We start from the raw sequence: 22,666 nt of genomic DNA, 5'->3' as shown, positions 1-22,666 counted from the left end.
TTCCTTCCTCCCTCCCTCTTTCCTTCCTTCCTTCCTTCCTTCCTTCCTTCCTTCCTTCCTTCCTTCCTTCCTTCCTTCCTTCTTTCCTTCTCTCTCTCTCTCTCTTTATTTTCTCCTTTCTATTTTTTTTAGGCTAGTCAAGTGAAGTGTTCTGATCTCTGATGTGAAGTTCACATTGTTCATAAGACATCAGGGTGAATTTGGGACAAGATAATGGATTTAGATTTAAGTGCATCTTCTATGACTCCTGGATTTCCAGAGTCTGGTATCTGATAAAAGCTAAATAATATAAGTAAATCTCATGCATAGGTGGTACCTTGAGCTGATGGATTGTTGAATGAGTTGGAGGAGTTATTAAAACTGCACAATCCAAAGACTAAAGGGAGATAAAGAAACATTAATAGGGCATAATGTCATCATGACTTTATCATTATGGAACTTCTGAAGTTTAGGAGAACAGAACATTCAGAAGCAAAAAATAGATTTTGCAGATTCCCAGCATTGGTTCCCTTAAAGAATTCGAGCTGGCAAAGCTAATGCTGTATGTTAGAAAACTGCTGTTAAAGGATCTATCAATTTATAGAAAGTAACAGAAAAGAAACAAAAAACTTCTCTTTGAGTGCAACCAGATTATTTATGGAACTATTATAAATTTTTAAAAATCATAATTTGATAAATCACTAGTTAAGAATCAAATAGCATAGAAAGAACAAAACATTTGATTGATTATGGAAACTAATACACTTCTTACTTTCCCAAACCCCTGGAGAAGGCAATGCCTCTCAGGAGCAAGTCCGGATATTCAGAACCATTGCAAGGGCAACATCTAGTGACAAAGTCAGCACATTGCAAATTTAGAGCATAACTGGAAATGAGCACTCCAGTCTTAGTACTGAGTCATAGAATGGAGTGTATGTAGGTCTGCTCTACACGATAAAATAATTTTCTAGAAAGCAGAAAAACTGCCTTTCACTGCCACACTCTGAATTTTATTAATTCATTCCACCTTTCTCTGTTTTATCACTACACACAGAATTTAACTTGTAATTTGCTTGATTTTAGTCTGTCATATAGAGAGATATATACTATAGTGGTTAACAGCACAGATTTTGGAGCCAAAGAGCATGGGTTTGTCTCTCAGCTGCATTATTACTAGCTAATCCTCTTCATGTCTCAACATTTTTACCTGTAAAAGAGGGTCGTATGAGAATTAAATGAATTATTACATATGTACAACTCTTAATAACAGTGCTTAGCACATAAAAGCAGCTTAGTTACTGATTTATAGTTATTAGCAATACCAGTAAGTAGGTATCTTTGTTTTTATATGGATGGTCCTCAACTTAACGATTATTTCACTTACTCCTTTTTTTTTTTTTTTTTTTTTTTTTTTGAGACAGAGTCTCACTCTATTACCTAGCCTGGAGGGCAGTGGCATGATCTTAGCTCATTGCAACCTCCGCCCCTCTGGCTCAAGTGATCCTCCTATCTCAGCCTCCTGAGGAGCTGGGACCACAAGCACTCACCACCAATCCCAGCTAATTTTTTTGTATTTTTTGTAGAGATAGGGTTTCACCATGTTGTCCAGGCTGGTCTCAAACTCCTGAGATCAAGCGATCCGCCCGCCTTAGCCTCCCAAAGTGCTGGGATTACAGGTCACCACGCCCTGCCCAACTTACAATTTTTGACTTCACAATGGCACAAAAGCCATATGCATTCAGTAGAAACTGTACTTAGAGTACCCATACAACCATTCTGTTTTTCACTTTCAGTACAGTATTCAATCAATTACATGAGATATCCAACACTTTATTATAAAGTAGGCTTTGCTTTAGATGATTTGCTCAACTGTATGCTAAAGTAAGTGTTCTGAGCACACTTAAGGTAGGTTAGGTCAAGCTGTAATGTTTGGTAGGTTAGGTATGTTAAATGCATTTTCAACTTACAATATATTCAAGTTAGGATGGAATTTTTGGGACATTGTAAGTTGAAGGGCATCCGTAATTAAAGGGTTGCATGTCTGTATTTCCAGGCAATGAGAGCTCCTTTAAGATATTCATGTCTGTCCATTGCAATCAAGAGGACTCATACTTATGTGATATTTACAGTTTGCAAAGCACTTTCATGTACATTATTTCATGTAGTAAGAGAATGCTCCTGATCCCAGGAAATGGTGCAACCACCTATCTTCTTGACCAAGCCTGAAACCTCCATCTCCCTTATCCTTCAGTCAAACACTAACTCCTGCTGATCCTGACTTGCAAATATGTTTTAACTGCTCACTAGGTCATCTGTAATATAAATCCCTGTCCTCTTTTACATGAATATCACGGCAGCCTCCCATTTGGCTCTGTAGGTTTGAGTACTAGTCTTTAAGCTTCCCTACTCTGTAAACCATTTTCTATGTTGCAATCAGAGCTATTTTTAAAAATGTTGCATTATATATTTATCTGCTTAAAGCCCTTAGTAACTCTCCACTTGCAGCGTAAAGGCCAATCCCTTAACATAGGCCCTTCATGATGAGGTTCCTGCTCGCTTTTCCAGTCTCGCTTTTCACCACTTCCTTATCCTCTCATATCCTCTGGATCAACCACACTGAGCTGTGGTTCTCCAAAATGCTCCCACACTAACTGGAGAATTAGTTAGCAACTGGCCTCTCCTGCACGTCCTTCTGCCTGCCTGACTCCTCTAGCTGAGCTGTAACCTCCTCAAAGTAGGCTGCTTTCCTGCCTGGCCAGACCTTTCAAACCAGTGCATAACGCTCTATGCCTGCCCTTATCGGAAGCTACTAAAACTGCCTATTGACTTACTAATGTTTTAGTACCCTTGAAGACACAGAAACTGTTCCCGTTTATTGGGGAGGTCACTTAACAGACTCTAAATGAGGCTGAAAAATAAAAAATAATGCTATTAATTTCTGTTCTGCCTACCTTTCCAGCTGTTAGGAGGATCATTTTCATTCTCTCTTTCAATAAATATGTAAATTTAGGAAATTTGTGAACAAATAAGACAGTTTTTCAGCCTCATTTAGAGTCTGTTTACATACTGGATATCCATATAGTTTACCACCTAGACTCCTTGGGTTTGTCTTGTTCCCGTTTATTGGGGAAGTCACTTAACTTCTCTGTGCCCTAATGTCGTCATCATTAAAACAAGAAAGTTATAGTACCTACCACATTGGGGATATGGGGATTAAATGAATTAACATACGTAAAGTATTTTAACAGATAGCATACAGAAAATACTCAATAAATGTGTGCTTTTATTTACAGATAATTTAGAGACAATAAAAGAGATTCAACGTCTTAAAAGCCACAGTGCTAGCAAGTGTGATGGCTGTAAGTCTAACTCAAGTCTTAGAAACCACACTGCACTTTTTGCTAGTCCATCAATAAACAGGTTTTAAATTTAAGTGGGTTGTTATTTCTGCTTTTCTTCTTGGTTCTTAGGTCTCATTTCCCTTGAAAATGAGTAGGCTCTCTCTAGAGACTACTTAGTCCACACGCAAATGGTGGCTTTCAAAAGCTTCTTGCCCATGTAAGGCTTTGCAAAATGGGATGACCAAATGAAAAAAACATGGAGTGTCCTTTCCTGTGGCTTTGCAGGTAGATAATCAAAACTCCATTCTCTCCATGGTGGTTCCTGCCACAGTTTTCAGCAATAAAACTGGCCTTACTAGTTTCCAGTATTTTATGTTCCCATGAGGCAATCTGTACCTCAGTATACGAAGGCATTACGTTTGGGATGACTACAACACAGGAACTGAACAGAAACCAACAAACTATTGCCACATCTAGGAAAGTATCTGAAATTGCCTTTTGGGACCCAATGGTGATCTTGCTTTATTGCCTTATTCTGATCTCTCCTTTGTTGCTCAAAGTTAAAGCCACTTTTAATTTTTCTTGTTCACATTTTTACTCTTAATGTCTTTTCATTCACTCTCCCCTGACTGTAATTTCCTGTTACTTTTCTGAAAAAATTCAGATGAGAAAATTTCAAAAGCGAGTGTTTCCTTTATTACTAGGATTTAATGCAGTAGAATTATGCAAAGTTTTTCCACTTTTCATAAAAAATTCACGACAGCTCTGTGCTGGCTATGAGGGGCTTGTGAGCAGGGAACATCTGGCAGCCCCTACCAAATGGCCTTCACATCTAGACTCTTAGTCCATGATCACCCTTCTTCTTCCTGGATCTATGGACAGAAAGCAAAAGAAGGAGTGAGAAGCTTGGGGGCTGCTGTTCCTGTTTCAATTCATCGTAAAGAATTAATAATCATGTGAAATAGTTTTAAGAGCAATACTTTAGTTCAGATTCAGATGTTTGTGTGAAACTGGATTTTCTAACATAAAACTAGATTACTAGAAGCTTGATATTATTCAAACTCTACTTTTCAGTGTGTAGTGAAATATAATTCAAAACCTGACAAATATATAGAAGATTTTTTCTGTGATACTGAAATATTTGAAAAACAAAATCTTGTGCTATTTTCATTCACATAAAGATTTGAATACATCCTGTTATCAGTATTTTTGATAGGGTGGTATTACGTTGCCAACCTTGTTTTCTTGGGAAAGGCTGTTTTTTATTATGAAATTTTGCTTGTCCTACTTTTTATCTAAGTCCTTATCTTTAAAAAGAGAGAATGATATTCGATAATTTACATATATAATTTTTACTTGCCTAAATTTAAAGTTGGAAAAATTAGGTTCTAAAGTTACACCAGGGGAAATTTTACTGGCCACTAAAACTGAAAGGACAGTAAACTACCAGTAACAGGGATGCTGGACGCAGAATCATTTAGAACTACACCTCTGTTTCAACTGCCATAGACTGAGTTGGATTGTGATCTTTAAGGTCTCTTCAAGTTTAACATTTCTACAACCTTTTGATTCCAAATAATAAAACACAAGAGTTAATCCGGAATTGCGGTAGAGTTTTCTGGGGAGACTCTGAACGACCTTGAGACTCTTCCTGCCACTTGGCTTGTGTCTGGAGAACTCTTAACCAGGGAATTAGTTTCGGGGGGATGACAAGATTTCAAAGCTAATCTTTCACCTGTAAAATACTATGTGAATTAAGTTCTAATTACTTTGAGCTCACCACATAACCTATACTCTCCCACGATGAAGCCTAGAAAGGTGTTTATCTTGGTGAAGGAAAGAATTCCCAATACCTTTGCATTCAAAGACCCTCATTCAAACTTTTGTCAGAAATGCCTTGGGTTCTACAAGATCTACAGCAAAGTGGCTGGCTACCAACCTCTCCTCCAGCCTCAGACACCTCTACTCTGCAGTCATTTGTTTTCTACCTAGTGGCAGAGATGCGACTTTGCAATTTGGAGAACATGGATGGAAAGATTCCAAAAGTTTTTAATATGGTCAGTTTTAGTCACATCATGGGACACAGCATGATACACAGTCATGAGATAGGGGCAAGTTTCTCAATCTCTCAGAGTCCCAGTTTCATGATCTATGGAGTGGGGATAATAATGGCACCTACCTGACAGATTAACAGAGATAACATAAGAACACGAGCTCGGCTCCATAGGAAGTGCTCATTAAATATTATTTCCTTCCACTCTGTTATGTGTGTATGTGTGTGTTTCTCTGATCTTTCTTATTTAGCTGTCACCTCCCTGAGAGCATGTGCACTTTCTGAGAATGAGATATGCCTTTAACCCATCTGTGATTTTTATACTGTTTTGTTTGTCTTCTATCACCAGAGATTGGCACAATGTGTGGCACAAAGGAGAGAATCAGTAAATATTTGCCAAATGACTGAAAAATGAATTTGGGCCCACATGATGATTGAGATATTTTAGGGCAGGGGTGCTTCTATTAAAAATGTGCTGGCGGAAATGCCTCGAGGAATATTTTTTTGCTGGTAGCTTCAAAATACCCCCTTTCACCAGACGGTGAAACTTTTTGACTTCCTTTCCAATAGCAGAAGAGAATACAGTGGAATTTTCCAAACTGGAGACTTTAGGGAGCTACTGATACTTTTATGACATATAATATAAAAACAATTGTATCTGTGCCCAGAAACCTTTTAAGGCATGAATTCCAGAATCCAGTTTTATTTGGTTTTGGAAATTTAATAAGTGGGTGACACAACCTAGACCTTGTTCTTTAAATAAAAATTAGAGATTTACAATTAATAGCGGCAAAACAAAAATATCAGCTGTGCTTTATAGGGCGGTGGAGTGTGTTGTGTCTCACCAAGGAGCCAGGCAACAAGTGGACATTGTGTTAAGGTTTCAGAGAAGGGACACAGGCATGTGGCTGAATGACAGCTTATTAAAGTCACCAAGCAAAGGCCACTGAGACAGCATGCATGTAACCAATCACCATTTTTCCTCTTTGCTGGAGCCTCATGGAAACGGCACATGCAGCTGAAATTTCAAGTGTGATGCATAAAAAGTGTTAAGGTTCTCATGCTGTAAATGACTCAGCAGTTCAGGAAATGAAGCAAAATAATTTTTTTAAGGTATCAGTAACAGATGTAAAGTAAACACTGTGTCTAGATTTTCCAACACCCTTGGAGACCCCAGCTACATATTCCGCATGCTATAGAGCATTAATGTCCTTAAAATGGTCATCATGTCACCCCTGCTCATATTCATTTTCTTCCTTCATCCTTCCCATGGATTAAAGGGGAACTGTTGTTGCTGCCACTGTGACCTGGGTAGAGATGAGGTAAGTGTGAGACTGGAAGCCAGACAGAGCTTGTACTTACTGCTCGCTTGGAAGCGAAGAGTTTCTCGACATCGCCTTTGGTGACAAGTCATAGTCGCTGTCTGATCTGTAGAGAAATGACTCTCTGCGCTGGCTGTGCCCAGGAAAGGTGGTGTGAAGTACCAGCCCAGAGGAAGAGCTGGCCTGGGGATCCAGTGGACTCCGACCTGGGGAAGGGCCATTTTCCACATCAAAGCTTAAAGAGAAAGCAGGAAACTCTGGTCACATGGTAACCATGGAGGAGGACGCATGGTATACACTGAGAACCAATGTGTGGCAGGTACTATATGCTAAGCATTTTACATAAAACTGTATGTACTTTGGAAAGTTTTAATCCTCAGGACAGCTTAGAGTTGCAGTCATTATTATTTTCATGTTATGTATAGGAAACTGAGTCCCACTGAAGTTCAGTTATTTACCCATGCCCACCATTAGCAAATAATGGAGCCAGAATTTGAACCCAGGAGCAAACTCCATGGTCTTTCAGTGACATGAGCAACTTTGACAAATTCAGCATTGGTGCCAGGCATACAACAACTTGGTGATAATAAGCAACTCTAGCGGGACATTCAGCACAGCTCTAGGTGTCAGACACTGAACTATCACATGCGTAAGTCTCCCTATCTGGAAGACTTCTTCCCATCATGAACAAATATCACAGTCTCATTAAATATACAATACACATATTTCTAAATGTTTCAGGAACAAAGTGTTATCCTGACAACCTCCACTGGGTGACTAGATGGGAGGCCCAACCTGGGATGTAATATTCATCTGCAAATTTAACCACAGAAAATGACTTAATTAATCTGCTAACACCAAATTACTCTCCAAGGCTGCAGAGCTTCGTCTCTGGGAGAGGATGCATTCACTGGCTCCCACAGAGGAGTGTCATGAGGTTTCCTATCAGTCTTCATCACTCTAGAAAGGTGCCCTCAAGCCCACAATTATTTGAACGTGCTCTGATCAACGAACACAGAGATGGGAGCAGTAGAGATTTTGTCTCTTGTTTTCTGTATCTCCACGCCTGGTATTTCCCTGGGCACTGTGCCCTTTTCACATTCTCCTTTATCATCACATATGCATTTTTTCCTGCACACACAACCTCTCTTAGCCTCAAATTGACAATAACCCTCTTCCCTAGTATTTCTCCAGAACTCTCACTGCTCCCCAGCTAAAGCTTTGCAGAGAGATGTTGAACAAAAGATATGGGGCTGAGGATGCTCCCTTTTTCAAATTCAAATTAGTGATTTTCCTGTATACTAATTCAGCTGCCATGGTTTATGTCTACATTCTTGGTGCTTTCCTTTCACTAGTTCTTACAACCAGCTCTCTTTGGGTGAATTTTGCTTATATTTCTTCACTTTACAAAGCGCCTCCTCCTAACAACCCTGTGAAGTATATAAGATGATCCCACTCTACATTTGAGGTAAATGAGGCTTAGCAAGATGTAAATACCTTGCTCAGAGTCATAGGCTAGTAACTTGTAGAGCAGAATTGGAAGACTCATGTCTTGCAACTAATTTCTTTACAACCTCAGACTTTCCTAATGACAGAACTCCAGGATGGCCCAATGGATAACTGAGTGAAATTCCTCTTTAGTCTCTGAATTCAACCAAAGGTAATTTGGTACATAAAGAGTCAGTTAGACTATAAGCAACCTTGGCTGCTCTCTTGAATGAAAACGGGGAGGCAGCAAATTGAAGCTGTAGGTTTCCTTGAAACATGAGGAGAAGAAATGGCAGAAGGCAGGGTTATAATGCTTCCCTGGAGATCACTCAGAGAAGCTGCTTTTAGACAACCCACAAACTCCAGGTGTCTGATAAGAAGCAGAAAGTGATAATGTCTGGGTAAAAGGCCAAGGAAAAGCTACAACGATCCAATGTGTTTGGTCTTTCAAGGTACTGTAGATGAATTTTCTCAGTAGGCTAATGGTCTGGGATGGGGCTGCCTTTCAAAGACTGCAGGTAGACAGGCAGGTGGGCAATCACTCATACTACCAGCCTGCTTGCCAGCCTGCCGGGAGGCAGAGCTATGCTGTTAACCACTTACATTGCAACAAGCGAAAATATAATAAAGTGACTTGCAAACTTCCCTCGGGTGAGATCTGTCATAGTTGTTGAGCAAAATAAAAAGCCCCTTTGTGGATAAGTGCTTTTTTTGTGTGCCACCCAAATCCCATAGAACCAGTAGGTCACGGGCTCTGAACCCTTTTTAAAGGCAAAGTAGGTAGGTTCTTAAAAACTGAAGGAGGAATTACACAAAGCTTAACGGTGGGCATGAGTTTAGAAATTTCATGTATTTATGTTGTTATTCATTGGCATGCATCTGTGCAACCTTTCTGGATATTAAAACCCTAACATACTTTTTAAACTGTTAGCATCCATCCACTGCCCCAGGTCCTCCAGGATCAGCTGGACTTCCTAGTGATCCAGTAACTAAAGGATTGGTGTCTGGAAGCACTGTGCCTGTGTCCATTAATTCGTCAGTGCTCATGCAGTGCCAGTCATTAAATATTATGAATGCCACTGCTGTGTGTATCTGTGCTAAAATCTTAGAGGAGGTGCCAAGTGGGTATGCCCACCAAGCTCTCAGAACTCTTTCCATTGAGGGTTTCCACCAAGGCTCATCCTGCCTTCTATTTTGCTAAAGGCATTCCTAGTGGGCAGAGGGTAAGTCCACAAAGCATTACCCTTAAAATGAGCATCACAGGCATTCTGTCCCTAGTATTAGAATCCAAGAAGTTTACTTCTGCCAGGAAAACTGGGGTTAGAACCTGACTCCAATGCTGTCTCCAAGATGACCCTCTTTGCTTTTGTTTTCTTTCCTTCTTACCCTACTTAAACTCATAGGAGAGCTTGCTGGAATTTAAACGAAGCCAGGGAAGAAGTCTCTGATGCAAAGAAGCAGTCTTAGGGAGACAAATGGCCTTTCATATTCCCTGGGGCACTGCTTCAAAGCAACCAACACAGATGTACAACTTTGGAACAAACATGAATCACCAACCAGACACCAGCCCCAGTCACAGCAAAATTAGCGGGCAGACATCACAATACGTCCCACAGATCCAGGGAATGAGGAGGGGTGTGGGCAAAGGGAAGGCTGAGGACAGGCTTTATAAGCAAAATGAATATACCACACCAACTGAAATACAATTAGGAAGAAAATGGAATCTACAGTAGCAGAAACAAACACATAAATAGGGCCATTATTTGTTTAGTGTAATTTTTGCCTCTGCCTTCATCAGGACACACATTTCATCTTTAGGCTATTTATATTTTTAAAAATCATTATAAAAGAAATATAAGAATATTATATAAAACTTAGACAATAGAGAAAAGAACAGCATCATTACTAGCAGTTTATTTTTTTCTCTTCTGAATATTTTTTTTTTTCCTGTAGGTCTGGATCTTGATTTTTTTCACAAGTATTTGTTATGTGCTACAGTTTTCAGAATTAGCATTTTCCATGAGCTGCTTCATTCAGTTGCTGTATCACAGTTTTCTCAAGCATTTTCTCTACTCTTGCTCCTCATATTTGCAATTCTGAATAACGTTGCAGTTGATACCTTTGAGCTTGTAGCTATTTCAACATTTAAATTAGGTCACACAGAAGTTTCAGATAGATTAAGAGAGGAAGTTACTCACAAGTTTCTGAATATTTGATTGTGACTTATAACTGCCTGGAAGGGGTTGCCCTTATCCAACCTATGGACACGGCATTGAAAGTGGTCTTTTCCCTGGGTCCAAAGAGCCTGCCAAGCCCTGCTCTCTGATCTTCAGGATTCTTTATGCTGCCTGCTCACTTGGATCTGCCTACTTCTCCTTGCCTCTGCCAATATCCCTGGACTGAATCAATTGCTTATCTGAGACCTAATGTTTTAACAGCCTTCTCTTGCTTTGTATCTAGTGTTCTCAGCTCCTCCAGGCAGTGATGGTGGGTGATAGGCTGTGTGAGAAGCGGTGCTTCTTTGAGCTAGTATCTTCAAAATTCAGTTCATGCCATCTCCCTGAGTACGCTCTCTCTGACACTGCAGTCCAGTTTGATTTTAACATATGCTCCTCCTGTCTGCTCTCCCAGATTTCTTTACCATAGTACTTTATCACAGTACTTGCAATTCTATTTTAATTCTCTATTTATTTACTGCTCCCCAATACATGGTTATCTCCAAGCCAGGAGGGACTCAGTATTACTGAGTATTACTCATTCTTGTATCCCAGGCATCTGGGTCAGAGCCTTGTAAACAGTAGGTCTTCAAAAAATGTGGACAGAACCAACTAAAATATACTGCAACTTACTGTGAAATGTTTCTCCAATCCCTCCCCTCTTTTTGCTTCCCTATACCCACCTGAGACCCCACTGCCATGTGTTTCTACTGTTTCCTTTAAATGAATCTACAGAGATGTGACATTAATTTATTTGTTCGACCTTGTGAGACAGTGATCTAAATACAATAAGATGGTTTTTTTTTGTTTGTTTGTTTGTTTTTAAGTACTGCTGTATTCTCCCTGAGCAAAACAAATCTGCATAGTAATATCACTGGCTTAGCTGTCTGAGATGGTCGCATCTTTACATAAACTCCCAGGAGGGGAAAAGCCTTCTTATACCAGCTTTTGTCTGCCATCTTCTCATCTCTTCGTTTTTCAATATAAGCAGGAATGTTCTTTGCCCCACAGTTATTCTGGTGGTTTCCATTCCTGGGGAATCCTTGCAAAGCCAGCCCGGAGCTGGTGACATGTGTGCCAGCAGATGGCAGCAGACTGCCACACTGTCCTTAGGCTGCAGGCCCCAGCCTCCAAGCCCAGCAGGTGGGGCTGCTGGCAGTGTTGGAGGGAGAAATATGACTGAAGCCTTATTATTCATAAGCCTGGGAGGAAAAATCAGGGATAAGGAAAAGAGCCACAAGGTGTACCATGAAACCTTTGATTAACCTAAGAGAAGCTCTACTTCCAAGAATTCAAGTTAAACCAGTTGGTCGCAGAAATGCCTGCAATTGTCCCCAGGGTGGTTGTTTCCTGATCCCCAATTACTTGCACAAACTCCAATTTCTGTAACAAAGACTCGTGAAGCAACATCCTAGGAATAATTAATTTCTGAACCAAAGGAGATTTTTCTTTTGCAACTTAGTCATTCTCTAGGTGAGCCTCTTTGGCTTATTCTAACAAATAACCCGCTAGAAAGACTGCAAACTCCACAAAAGAGATTCAAATCCACAGGTCCGCAGAATGGTTCACTGCCTTTTTGGAGAGAGCTCTTGCTGTCTCAATTTTGCATTTCTTTCTTAGAAGTTACTCACTGAGTCTCTCCTGTATCATTGAATTACCACAACTCTGGCAGGCTAATTCTTTTTGCCCCATTTCAAAGAAGAGAAAATGGAGGCTCCACAATGTGAAACTTCATTCGAAAAATTCTAAAGTGTGACCTCTTTTCATTACACCTTACAATCTGTGCCCTGACACCTCAGATGTCTCCTCAGACTCCTTGATTCCAGAACCGGCCATGCTAGACTGTACTCCTCTGTTTACTTCTCTCTCTCATTCCACCAGACAGTGACCTCCTTGAAGCAGGAATGAAGCCTTCATTCAGTTTTGTATTCCCAGGGCCTAGAGCTGAGTATCACACCAAAAGGCATACAACAAATATTTGTTAAATGAATGCGAAAATCTCATAGTTTTTTCTCACATCTGACAAAAAGCCAGCTCCATTTGGATTAAAACCTCTGGCAGGTGATGGCCTCAGTGGAGCTCTTAAAGGGAGTCACTAGGTTCTTCTTTCCCCACTCTCCCTGCAGTATCCCAGGAACTCCATCCTAGCAGTTTTTGCTTATGGAAAATGTTGTTTCTATAATAAAGTGCATGTTTCTGTATAGAGTGTGTATGTTGTGGGGGGAGGCATAGTCATGAAAAAATGCTGGGTTTCTTTAAATTTCTGTTGGAAAATATTCTCCTCAGTTGTACTCAAAAACTAACTGTAATCCCAGCTACTCAGGAGGCTGAGGCAGGAGAATCACTTGAATCCAGAAGGCGGAGATTTCAGTGAGACAAGATATGCCACTGCACTTCCAACTGAGCGACACAGTGAGATTCCGTCTCACGAAAAGAAAAGAAAGAAAAAGAAAAAGACACTAATGTCTTCAAACGCTTGTTTATCATTTTAATAAAAACAAATAACTATTTATCCATTTACTTAAGTGATTATATTGGCCGTCACTTCAAATGTACTATCTGATCCCTGTAGACAGAGGAGTTTAACAGGCACATGTGTTTTTACCCACAATGACAATGACCCATCTTTCTATAATTAGTCACTGCAGGCTGCAGCCAGTCCTAATTTCTAACGAAGGACTAAGCTGTGAAAAACACAGCCAGCCTGATATAGAGCCCATGTCCTAGCAGAAGGCAGGCAGAACTCCTCTGGCCACAGCTACAGCAGAATATTACAGTTATGCCATAAGAATTCAGTTCCAAAGTCTATGAATTCCCTTCCACAGACTACGAAGAAGGACTCTGATGTTCAGCTCATCTGAAGTCTAGAAGCAGCTTCCATTGCTTTTTCTTCTTCCAGGGCCTTTGAAAATTGCATTCATGGCAGTAATCCAAAACTGCTTTCCCCACAGAAAGGCTTAACCAGAGGTAGCGCAGGAATGCTGAAGAGCTCTGAGACTCTAGGGATCTGGCTTCTACTTCCAGCTCTGTGGGGGAATTAACTGAAATGAAACAGGGGATCCCTGTATCCTGCCCCCTACACCTCATCTTTTCCCACTGAAATGAAGTTGTGAGGTACCCCCCTAAGATTAGACAACTCGCAGACATTTTGGAGATAGAAAAAAGGTTGGTTCTCAAGTGTGGTTTTATGTTAATAGTGATGAGCATTCATTTACTCAACAAATATTTAGCAAGCACCCAGTATGAAACAAGGCACTGTTCTCCACCTGAGAATACAGCAGTGTATGAAACAAGGTCCCTGAGGGAAAGACAGACAACAAATAGGAAAGCAAGATAGTTTCCGATAGTGAGAAATACTATGAAGAAAAGCAGACATACAGTAGTGTGATAGAGACCAAGGGAATACTGTTTCTTTAGTTTGGGTAGGCAGCAGGTCCACTCTATCCAGTCATGTAGGCTGTCTATTGCACTTCACCAGGAAATACCGTCCATCTTTCTCAGGCAGTGTTGAGATCAGACACAGGTAGTGGTAAAACTTGTCCTTAAGTTCCTTCTTATTCTCATTTCTATACTTTAACTAAAGAATTGAGTCAGATGATACTTAGGTTTGAATCTTTTTCTTATTTTTAACCCCAGTGCTAAGGGCCATGCCTATCATGTCTGATGAATAAACAAATGAATGAATGAATGGTTTAGGGCCAAGGAATTTTTACAAACTCCCCTTGATACCCACCACAGACAGCACAGACGAACTTCAACAAGACTGACTGTGGGTGATATGGCGATACTCAGTCATCTCTTGCCCTGTACCCTAATCAACTCCTGAAAGTTAGCTCCATAAAGAAGAACTGGGAATGTGCTACCAAATACCACCTGGAGGGAGGAGCTAGAATGCCTTCCAGAGAGCTCCAAGCCCAAAGGAGAGGCCCAGTGCCCACACACAGCAGCAATCATTCACATCTTTTGGTATTGATGTGATGAGAGGTGGAAATGCCGCAAGTACCCCTCAGTTCCTTTGTTAGAAAGCTTTAATTTTGACGATAAATATATTTTGCAAATTATTTTACTTATTGATTGAGATCCTTTTCTGGGTTGTAAACATTTCACTATAAAGAAATGGGTGAACAATGAAAAAAGAATATCAACACTTAGTTTTTCTACTGAAATTGTTAAGATAAGTATCATTTTTTAAAAGTTTTGTTTCAAATGCTTAGGAGTATATTTTAGTGTGATTCTTTGGTAATTTCACATTGTGTTGTTCTTATGTCATACTACTTAATGCGCAAGCAGAACATGACCATATGTAAATATTCCCTCTTCATAAATATAGAAGCATTATTTCTAGCAAGTTTACAAAATGCTCTGTCCATCTATTTCCAGGTAAAAAATGTTTTTCAGAAATAATAGGAATTATAAATTATGTCTTTCTTTAGTGTTCTAATTATGGCTGAAATTTCACAAACTCACTTTCAAACTCTTATCTACTAAAACCCCTAAAGGATGTTACAACTTTTAATAATAATTACCACTTTTTATAAAACAGTAATTCCAAGGAAAGGAAAAGTTCTCTAAAAGAGATTAATTTTATGTGGGAATTTTTTTTGTATGTAGACATTATAAAGGGCCAGGGAGGGGGGATTGTTTTGCATTGATTCTGCCCCAGTGTGCACTTTGAGTATGCAAAATATTCTACTCGCTCAATATTTTCCAGGCTACATTCTCCATTTTTTAAAAGTTATCATAAGAGATTGTTAAATGCTCTATTAATAAAATATAAACACTTTAATTCATAAGTTAAGTATTTCTGCCAACAAGACAATCTAGTAATTAAATAAGATTTTTATTAAGAAATATGATGTCAGTTTCCAGTAGCTCAAGATCAATTAGGGAGATGAGATTGATCTGGGAAAACTACTTCTTACTAAAGTAGTGATGGCTTCAAGAAATTGCTGCTTTCTTTTGTAAGTTCTCACTTACCATTTGAAAATCAGTTCTAGATATCTGTTTGAAATCTGTATCTAAAATATTGCAGATAAATGGTCATTTAGCTTCTGTTTGTATATTCCAGTGATGGGGCCATAGGAACCACATGACATAATGAATTAAAATTTTGGATTGATTTAATTCTTCAAGACTTGGCTAGAAAACTTTAGTTTAATCTTTACCCACCCTTCCCCCTACCTCTAGTTTTCATTCCCTGCTCCCAACCACCTACTCACTCATTCTCCCTCATCAAAGTAAATGGAGCCACCATCTACTCAGTTGTACAAACCAGAATCATCCATGATTTTACTTCCTTTCCCAACCTCCTTTCTCCTTTTCAGTTGACCAACAGGTCCTATCCACTCTATATTGAAACTATACAGTTTTCTGTAACTCTGTTTCCACCATGGTTTCAGGGCATTAAAATCTCTCATCTGAACTGGAATGGCCACCCCATGGATCTCTCCACTTCCACTGCCCCCGACCCTGTCCTTCAAACCTTCTCACATAACAAGAGCAGTCTTTTAATACAATAATACAATCATGTCACTTCCTGTAGGACAAAATCCAAACTTCTTGCCATGGATCACAAATTTTCACATAATCTAGCCCTTGCCACAACCCCCCGTCCTCATCCAATACCACACTGTCCCTTGCTCAGTGTGATTCAGCCTCAGAGACTTCCTTTCTGTTCCAGAACATGCCAAATCCTTTCTCAGTTCAGCAATTTTGCACGTGTGTGTTTTCCTTCCTAGTATATCTGCTTTGCTTTGAACAGTCCCTGGCTGGTAGAAAGTGCTACATAAATATTTGTCGAGTGAATGAATGAATAAATATTGGTCTTTCTGTTTGTTTTCTCCTCTACTCTACTCTCTGGATGGCTGCCTTCTTCTCATTCTTTAAGCTTTAGTTTAAGTCATCTACTAAAAAATGTCTTCCTTAACCCATTATTTAAGTAAGTTCCCTTCATAGCACCTATTAAAGCTTTTTGCTATATTTATTTGTCTTTTTTTCCCTTTTATTGCCTTCCTCTCTCATACAACTCTAAGCCCCATGAGGGCCATCTGTTGCACTTAACGGTATATTAACTAGTGCCTGCCACTTTCCTGGGACATACTGCGGGTTATGAACAAATGTCTGTTCAATAGATTAATGAATGAATAATTGACTGTGTGAGCGCATTAAACAGCAACAATAACCTCCGTGGTTCACAGCAGACCCAACTTTTGTTTTCACAAAGTATTTCTTTACTCAGAGAAGGGCTATTTATTTATTGCCATTGGGTCAGCTCCCACATCAAGTCTAAGGAAACTCAGATTTAAAATATAAGTTAATGTAAAAACTTGTGCTAGGTTTGAAGCATTTTTGTCGTTATTACTCTGTGTTTATTTCAGAAAATGAGACTGGTTTTCAGATCAAATTTCACAAGTCTTTGACCTTTCAAGGAGAGCTCCAGAGAGGTGTTGAGGTGCACGTCAAGGGTGCATTTTCAGTTCCAGGTTTGTGAAATAGCATTACTTAATATTTCAAGAACTTCATATTTTTAAAAACAATTTATATTCTCTTGAGAATGAATAGGCCATATATTTTCTTTTTGGTGGAGGTAGAAAGGTGGAAGGAATGGCAGTATGGTTTGCTGTAAATTCAAATAATAATCATAAAATCGGAAATCAATGCTTCAGCCTCCGGTCTACATACACTTAATAGTGTTTATGTCAGTTAACATCTGGCCTCCAAATAAAATTATCAGTCTTGAACACTGCACCTGCAGACAACCTGGCATTTGGATTTTAAATATGTTCTTTTGGGAAGGGAGGAGGGGTGAGAGAAGGGGAAGCAGAGAAAGTAGAAGTGGAAAAATGATATTTCAGTATCTTTTCACTTGTACTTAGGCAGTAAAGCATAGAAAAGCTATATTTTTTTTCTCACAGGTATTGAGTAGGCACAATGTGCCAGGCCATGTGCTGTACATTTGATATACATTACCTCATTTCATTGTTCTAATCACCTTGTGAGGAAGGAAGGAACTTGATTTTATAGATGTGAAAATTCAAATTTAAAGGGCTTAAATAACTTGCTGATAACCACTTAGCTATTAAATGGTACATCGTGGATTTAAAAACAGTTTGGTTGGATCCATTAATGAATCAATCAACTCACACGTGTAAACATCTGTTCTGTCTTTCTTCTTGCTACTATGGATACATTTCTGTGATTTTATCAGAAGCCAACTCCTCTGTCCTGAACCCTGCCCTCCCTCATCTACTCATGGTCTACCCTTCTGCATACACTTACTCTCTCCCGCATCATCATTTTCCATTTTGCACGAGCAAACAAGCTGTAAAGTTTTGTATCAAAAACAAACAAACCCTCAAACAGAAAGTAACTAGTAAAAAGACTTTCATCAAACATATGAAAGTTGAAAGAATTCATCATCTACAGCAAGCCCGAAGTACAAGAAATGTTAAAGGAAATCCTTCAAGCAGAAAGAAAATGATACCAGATGGAAATCTGGTTCTATACAAAAGAATAAACATTTTTTTCTTACTATTAAAATCTCTTTAAAAGATAAGTGATTGAAAAGCACACATAATAACAATGTACTGTGAAGTTCATAACATATGTAGAAGTAAACTATATGACAAGAGCACAAAGGCAAAGAAGGAGGAAATAGAAGTGTATTCTGAAGATTCTTATATAAAGTGGTAGAATATTGCTTAAAGGTACACTTTGATAAACTAAACATTTATACTCTAAATCCTAAAGTAACTATTAACATTTAAAAATGAAGATATATGTATATATATATATGTTAGCATATATATGTGTATATATATATGCTAACAAAGAAAATGGAAGCATAAAACAACTATCCAAAAGAGAGAAGAAAAAGAGGAAAAAGCATATAATGAACTGCTAAATTTAGCCTGAAAATTCCTCTGTACTTTTAACAATATAAACTAACTGAAAGCTTAACTTAGGCTTATACTTTTGTAACAAATAGCTGAGCTCAGCCAACCACAGCAGCCAAGCTTCAATCATGGATGGCCAAGTAATCATACTAATCAAGCTGTTTCTGTACATTACTATTGTTTTCTATTAATAAATGCCGCTGCCCCACACTGGAGTGCTGCTCTCTGAGCCTGTTCTGATCCGAAGGCTGCCCGATTCTGAAAAAATCCTGTGCTCAGTTAAACTCTGTTAAATTTAACTTGTCTAAACTTTTTTTTTTCAACAGAGCAGATAAGACAATAGAAAACAAACAGCAACATGGTAGATTTAAGCCTGACCATGGCAGTATCACCTTTAAATGTAAATGGTCTAAACATCACATTTCAAAAGGAAGACATTTTCTAAATGGATTAAAAAAGCATGACCTGACTACATGTGGCTTATAATAGACCACTTTAAATATAAAGACACAAATATGTTAAAAGGAAAAGAATTGAAAAAAGATAAACTATGATAACACTAATCAGCAGAAATCTAGAATGTCTATATTAATAAAAGAATAAGTAGATTCCAGAGCTAAGAATATTACCAGGAGTGAAAAGGATGATTTCATAATGATAAGTCAGTTCTTAAAAAGAATATAACAATTCTAAATATTTTTGTACCCAATAATAGAGTTTCAACCTACATGAGGCAAAAGTTGATAAAACTGAAGAAAGAAATAGAAGACTACACAATCAGAGCCTCAATAATTGATGGAATGAATAGACAGAAACCCAGTAAGGATATAGAAGACTTTAACATCACCATCAATTTAGCTAATTGACAATGATAGAACACTACACCTAACAATAGATGAATGGAAATTATTTTTAAGTGTGCATGAAATATCACTAACATAGCTGACATTCTAGTCTATAAAACAAGTCTCAAAACATTTAAAAAATTTGAAGTCATACTAAGTTTGTCTTCTGATTAGAGCGGAATTAAACTAGAAATAAAAACCAGAAAGATCTCTGGTAAAGCCCCAGGTATTTGGAAACGAAATACAATCTAAATAACTCATGAGCCAAAGATACAATGAAAATAGAAATTAAAACAATTTTGAACTGAAGGACAATGAAAACATTATATGTTAAAATTTGTAGGATGCAGCTAAAGCAGTATTTTCAGGGAGATCTACAGCACTAAAATACCTTTATTAAAAAATAGAAGAAAATGACTTTAGTTTCTAGCTTAAGAAAGAGAAAATCACAAAGGAAGCAGAAGGGAAAAAATAAAGATAGAATGGAAATAAAGGAGAGAGGGAGAGAGAGATCAGTGAGGCCAAGACAGGTTTTGAGTAATCAATAAAATTGACAAACCTCTAGTGAGACTTACCAGAAAAAAAAAAAAAAAAAAAAGAAGAGATACAGGTTACCGAAAGAATGAGAAAGGAGATATCAGGATAGACTCTAAAGATACTGTAAAGATAATAAAGAATCATAAAAAAATTTATGTCAGGCTGGTGTGGTGGCTCATGCCTGTAATCCCAGCACTTTGGAAGGCCGAGACGGGCGGATCACCTGAGGTCAGGACCAGCCTGGACAACATACTGAAACCCTATCTCTACTAAAAATACAAAAATTAGCCAGGTATGATGGCATGCACCTATAATCCCAGCTACTTGGGAGGCTGAGGCAGGAGAATCACTTGAACCTGGGAGGCAGAGGTTGCAGTGAGCCAAGATCCTGCCATTGCACTCAGGCCTGGGCGACAGAGCAAGACTCCATCTCAAAAATAAAATAAAATAATAATGATAATAATAATTATTATACCAATACACTTGACAACTTCAAAGAAATGGATGAATTGCTTGTAAAACACAGTCTATCAAAATTCACTCAGGAAGAAAGAAATAACATAAATAGGTCTGTATCTATTACAGAAATTGAATTTTGAAGTTAAAAACATTTCTGTAAAGAAAACTGCATGCCCAGATAACTTCACTGGTTACTTCTGCCCAAAATATTTTAAAAATTATGCTGACTTTACACATCATTTTAGAAAATTGAAGAGGAGGGAATATTTCTCAACTCATTGTATAAGGTCAGGGTTTCTCCGGCATAAAAATCAAAGACAATCACCCAAAAGAATAATATCCCCATAAACACACGCGGACCAATTCTTAACAAAATTATGTCAAATCAAATCTAATAATACATGAAGAGGATGACACCTTATGATTAAGTATGGTGTATCCAAGGAATACAAGGTTGTTATAACACGCACACACAAAAATCAATGTAGTTCTCCATACTAACAGACTGAAAAACAAACCAACATACATGTAATCACATAATTAGGTGAAGAAAAAAGCATTTGACAAAGTTCAACATCCATTCTACACACATACACACACACACACACACACACACACACACACACACACACCCCAGGTAAATGGCATTTGTGAAAACCTTCAGCTAACATTATCCTTTAAGATAAAAGACTGAATTATTTCTCCATAAAATTAGGAACAAGGTATGAATGCTTGCTCTTACCACTTCTGCTCAACATTTTACTGGAGGTTTTACCCAGTGCAATAAGGAAAGACAAAGATATCAAAGCATACACACTGAAAAGGAAGACATAAAATGATTTTTATTAATAGATGATAGAATAGTCTAGGCAGAATACTTATTGCAGCATTGGCATAGTAAAATAACTGGAAACAATCCAAATGTAATAGGTGAATGGATAAACAAATTGTGATATACCCATACAGTGGAATACCACTTAGCTATAAAAAAGAATGCACTACTGACACCTGCAGCAACATGGATGAATCCTAAACAAATTATGCTGAGTGAAATAAGTCTGATAAATAGAGTACATACTGTATAATTCCATTTATATAGAATTCTGGAAACTAAAACTAATCTATGGTGACAGAAAGAAGATAGGTAGCTTCCTGTGGGGAAAGGGGTGGTGTCAGGGAGAGGTGGGAGGGTTTGCAAAGGGAAAGTTTTGGGTTTGACGGCTATATTTATTATCTTCAATGTAGTGATACTTTCATGAATATATATGTGTCTGAACTGTACACTTTAAGAAGTGCATTTTTGGTATGTCATTTGTACCTTATATATATGTTTTTTAAAAAGACCTGTGGTTATCCCATGCACCCCTCCATCCATTGCCTCATTTTCTAGCAATTCTTTTCAAATAAAACTTCCTAACAAGTTGTCTTTATTACTGTCTCTATTTCCTTAACACTTATTTTCTTCTCAACACACTAGAATCTGGATTTGGTCCACAACACTTCACAAGAAATCCCTCTGGTCAAGATCATCAGTGTCCTACATCTTGTCCAAACCGATGGTCAATTCTTAGTCACTATCTTTCTCAAATATCAGGAATATTTGGCCCAAGTTATCCTTCATTTGACTTTCAAGGTATCTCTCCTCTTAGTTTTTCTCCTATATTCTTGGCTTCCTAGGTCTTTTTCCAAACTCTAACTTTTTTTTCCAATTCCAAATGTTGGAGGGCCCCTAGGCTCAGCTTTATGGTCTTTTCTTTCTCTACACTGATTTCCTAGGTGATTTTATCAAGTTTTTATCATGATAGAGAATACTATCTATTCACCAATGCTTCCCTAATGTGTTTAAAACAATGAGAACTACAGAAAGAATATGATGAATGACTAATCCAGCTAGACAACAAAGCTAGCACACTGTATATCCCCAAAAGGGCAAACAAACAGTTTAACAGATAAAGGTCTGAAAATGTAGTACTGATGCCAGGTGCTGCAGGAGAGGTGCCCAGACAGAGCTTTGCAGTGTATTTGAGGCACTGTCTCTGCACTGCTTTTGCACATCATTGCCCTCTGCTCTGGTGGTAATCTTATGGAAAATGCGTCCAATTTCTATAAAACTACTTAGCATTGATCTTGCATCTGAGGAGTTTCAGAAACGTCAACATTCCAAAAATAAATGGTATAATGATTCTATTAAAGCTCAGTCTCCAGGCTTTGCTGTTCGTTGCCATTATTTTTAGAAATTTAATCTTCCTGTAATTTAAACCAAATGCCTACGAGCAGGTCTTAGCTTGCTCTTCATATGACTGGACAGTCCCCAATTTCATTCCCCAAAGCCAAATTAAGGTGGAACCAGTCAGGATTGGGAGATGTCCTCACTATGATAGTATCCTTGAGGAACTGTGATAATCTTTTACCTCACTCACACTTGACCCCCGCATGGAGTATAAAACTCCTGAATCACTGTGATAGGCTTGGTTTTTCTTTCCATAGCAATCCTTTCAAAAGAGGGAAATAGGAGCAGTGTTTTGAAGTGA

At 38.4% G+C, this 22,666-nt stretch overlaps 1 protein-coding gene across 4 annotated transcripts in view; it reads right to left on the bottom strand.

Moving 5' to 3' along the window:
* Nucleotides 1–22,666, bottom strand: part of PDE4B (phosphodiesterase 4B, cAMP-specific) — a 444,432-nt gene that overhangs the window by 122,143 nt on the left and 299,623 nt on the right. For all 4 annotated transcript variants that reach the window (XM_011994950.1, XM_011994953.1, XM_011994952.1 and 1 more), the window contains one exon: nucleotides 6,736–6,930. In XM_011994950.1, coding sequence (XP_011850340.1) covers nucleotides 6,736–6,930 — 195 coding nt within the window. The remainder of the gene's footprint in view (nucleotides 1–6,735; nucleotides 6,931–22,666) is intronic.

This window comes from Mandrillus leucophaeus, unplaced genomic scaffold (genome assembly GCF_000951045.1).
Source record: "Mandrillus leucophaeus isolate KB7577 unplaced genomic scaffold, Mleu.le_1.0 Scaffold464, whole genome shotgun sequence".
In the NCBI taxonomy this organism is placed as follows: domain Eukaryota; kingdom Metazoa; phylum Chordata; class Mammalia; order Primates; family Cercopithecidae; genus Mandrillus; species Mandrillus leucophaeus.
The sequence above is the reverse complement of the archived record's forward strand: the minus strand, read 5'-3'. Positions and strand labels throughout refer to the sequence as shown.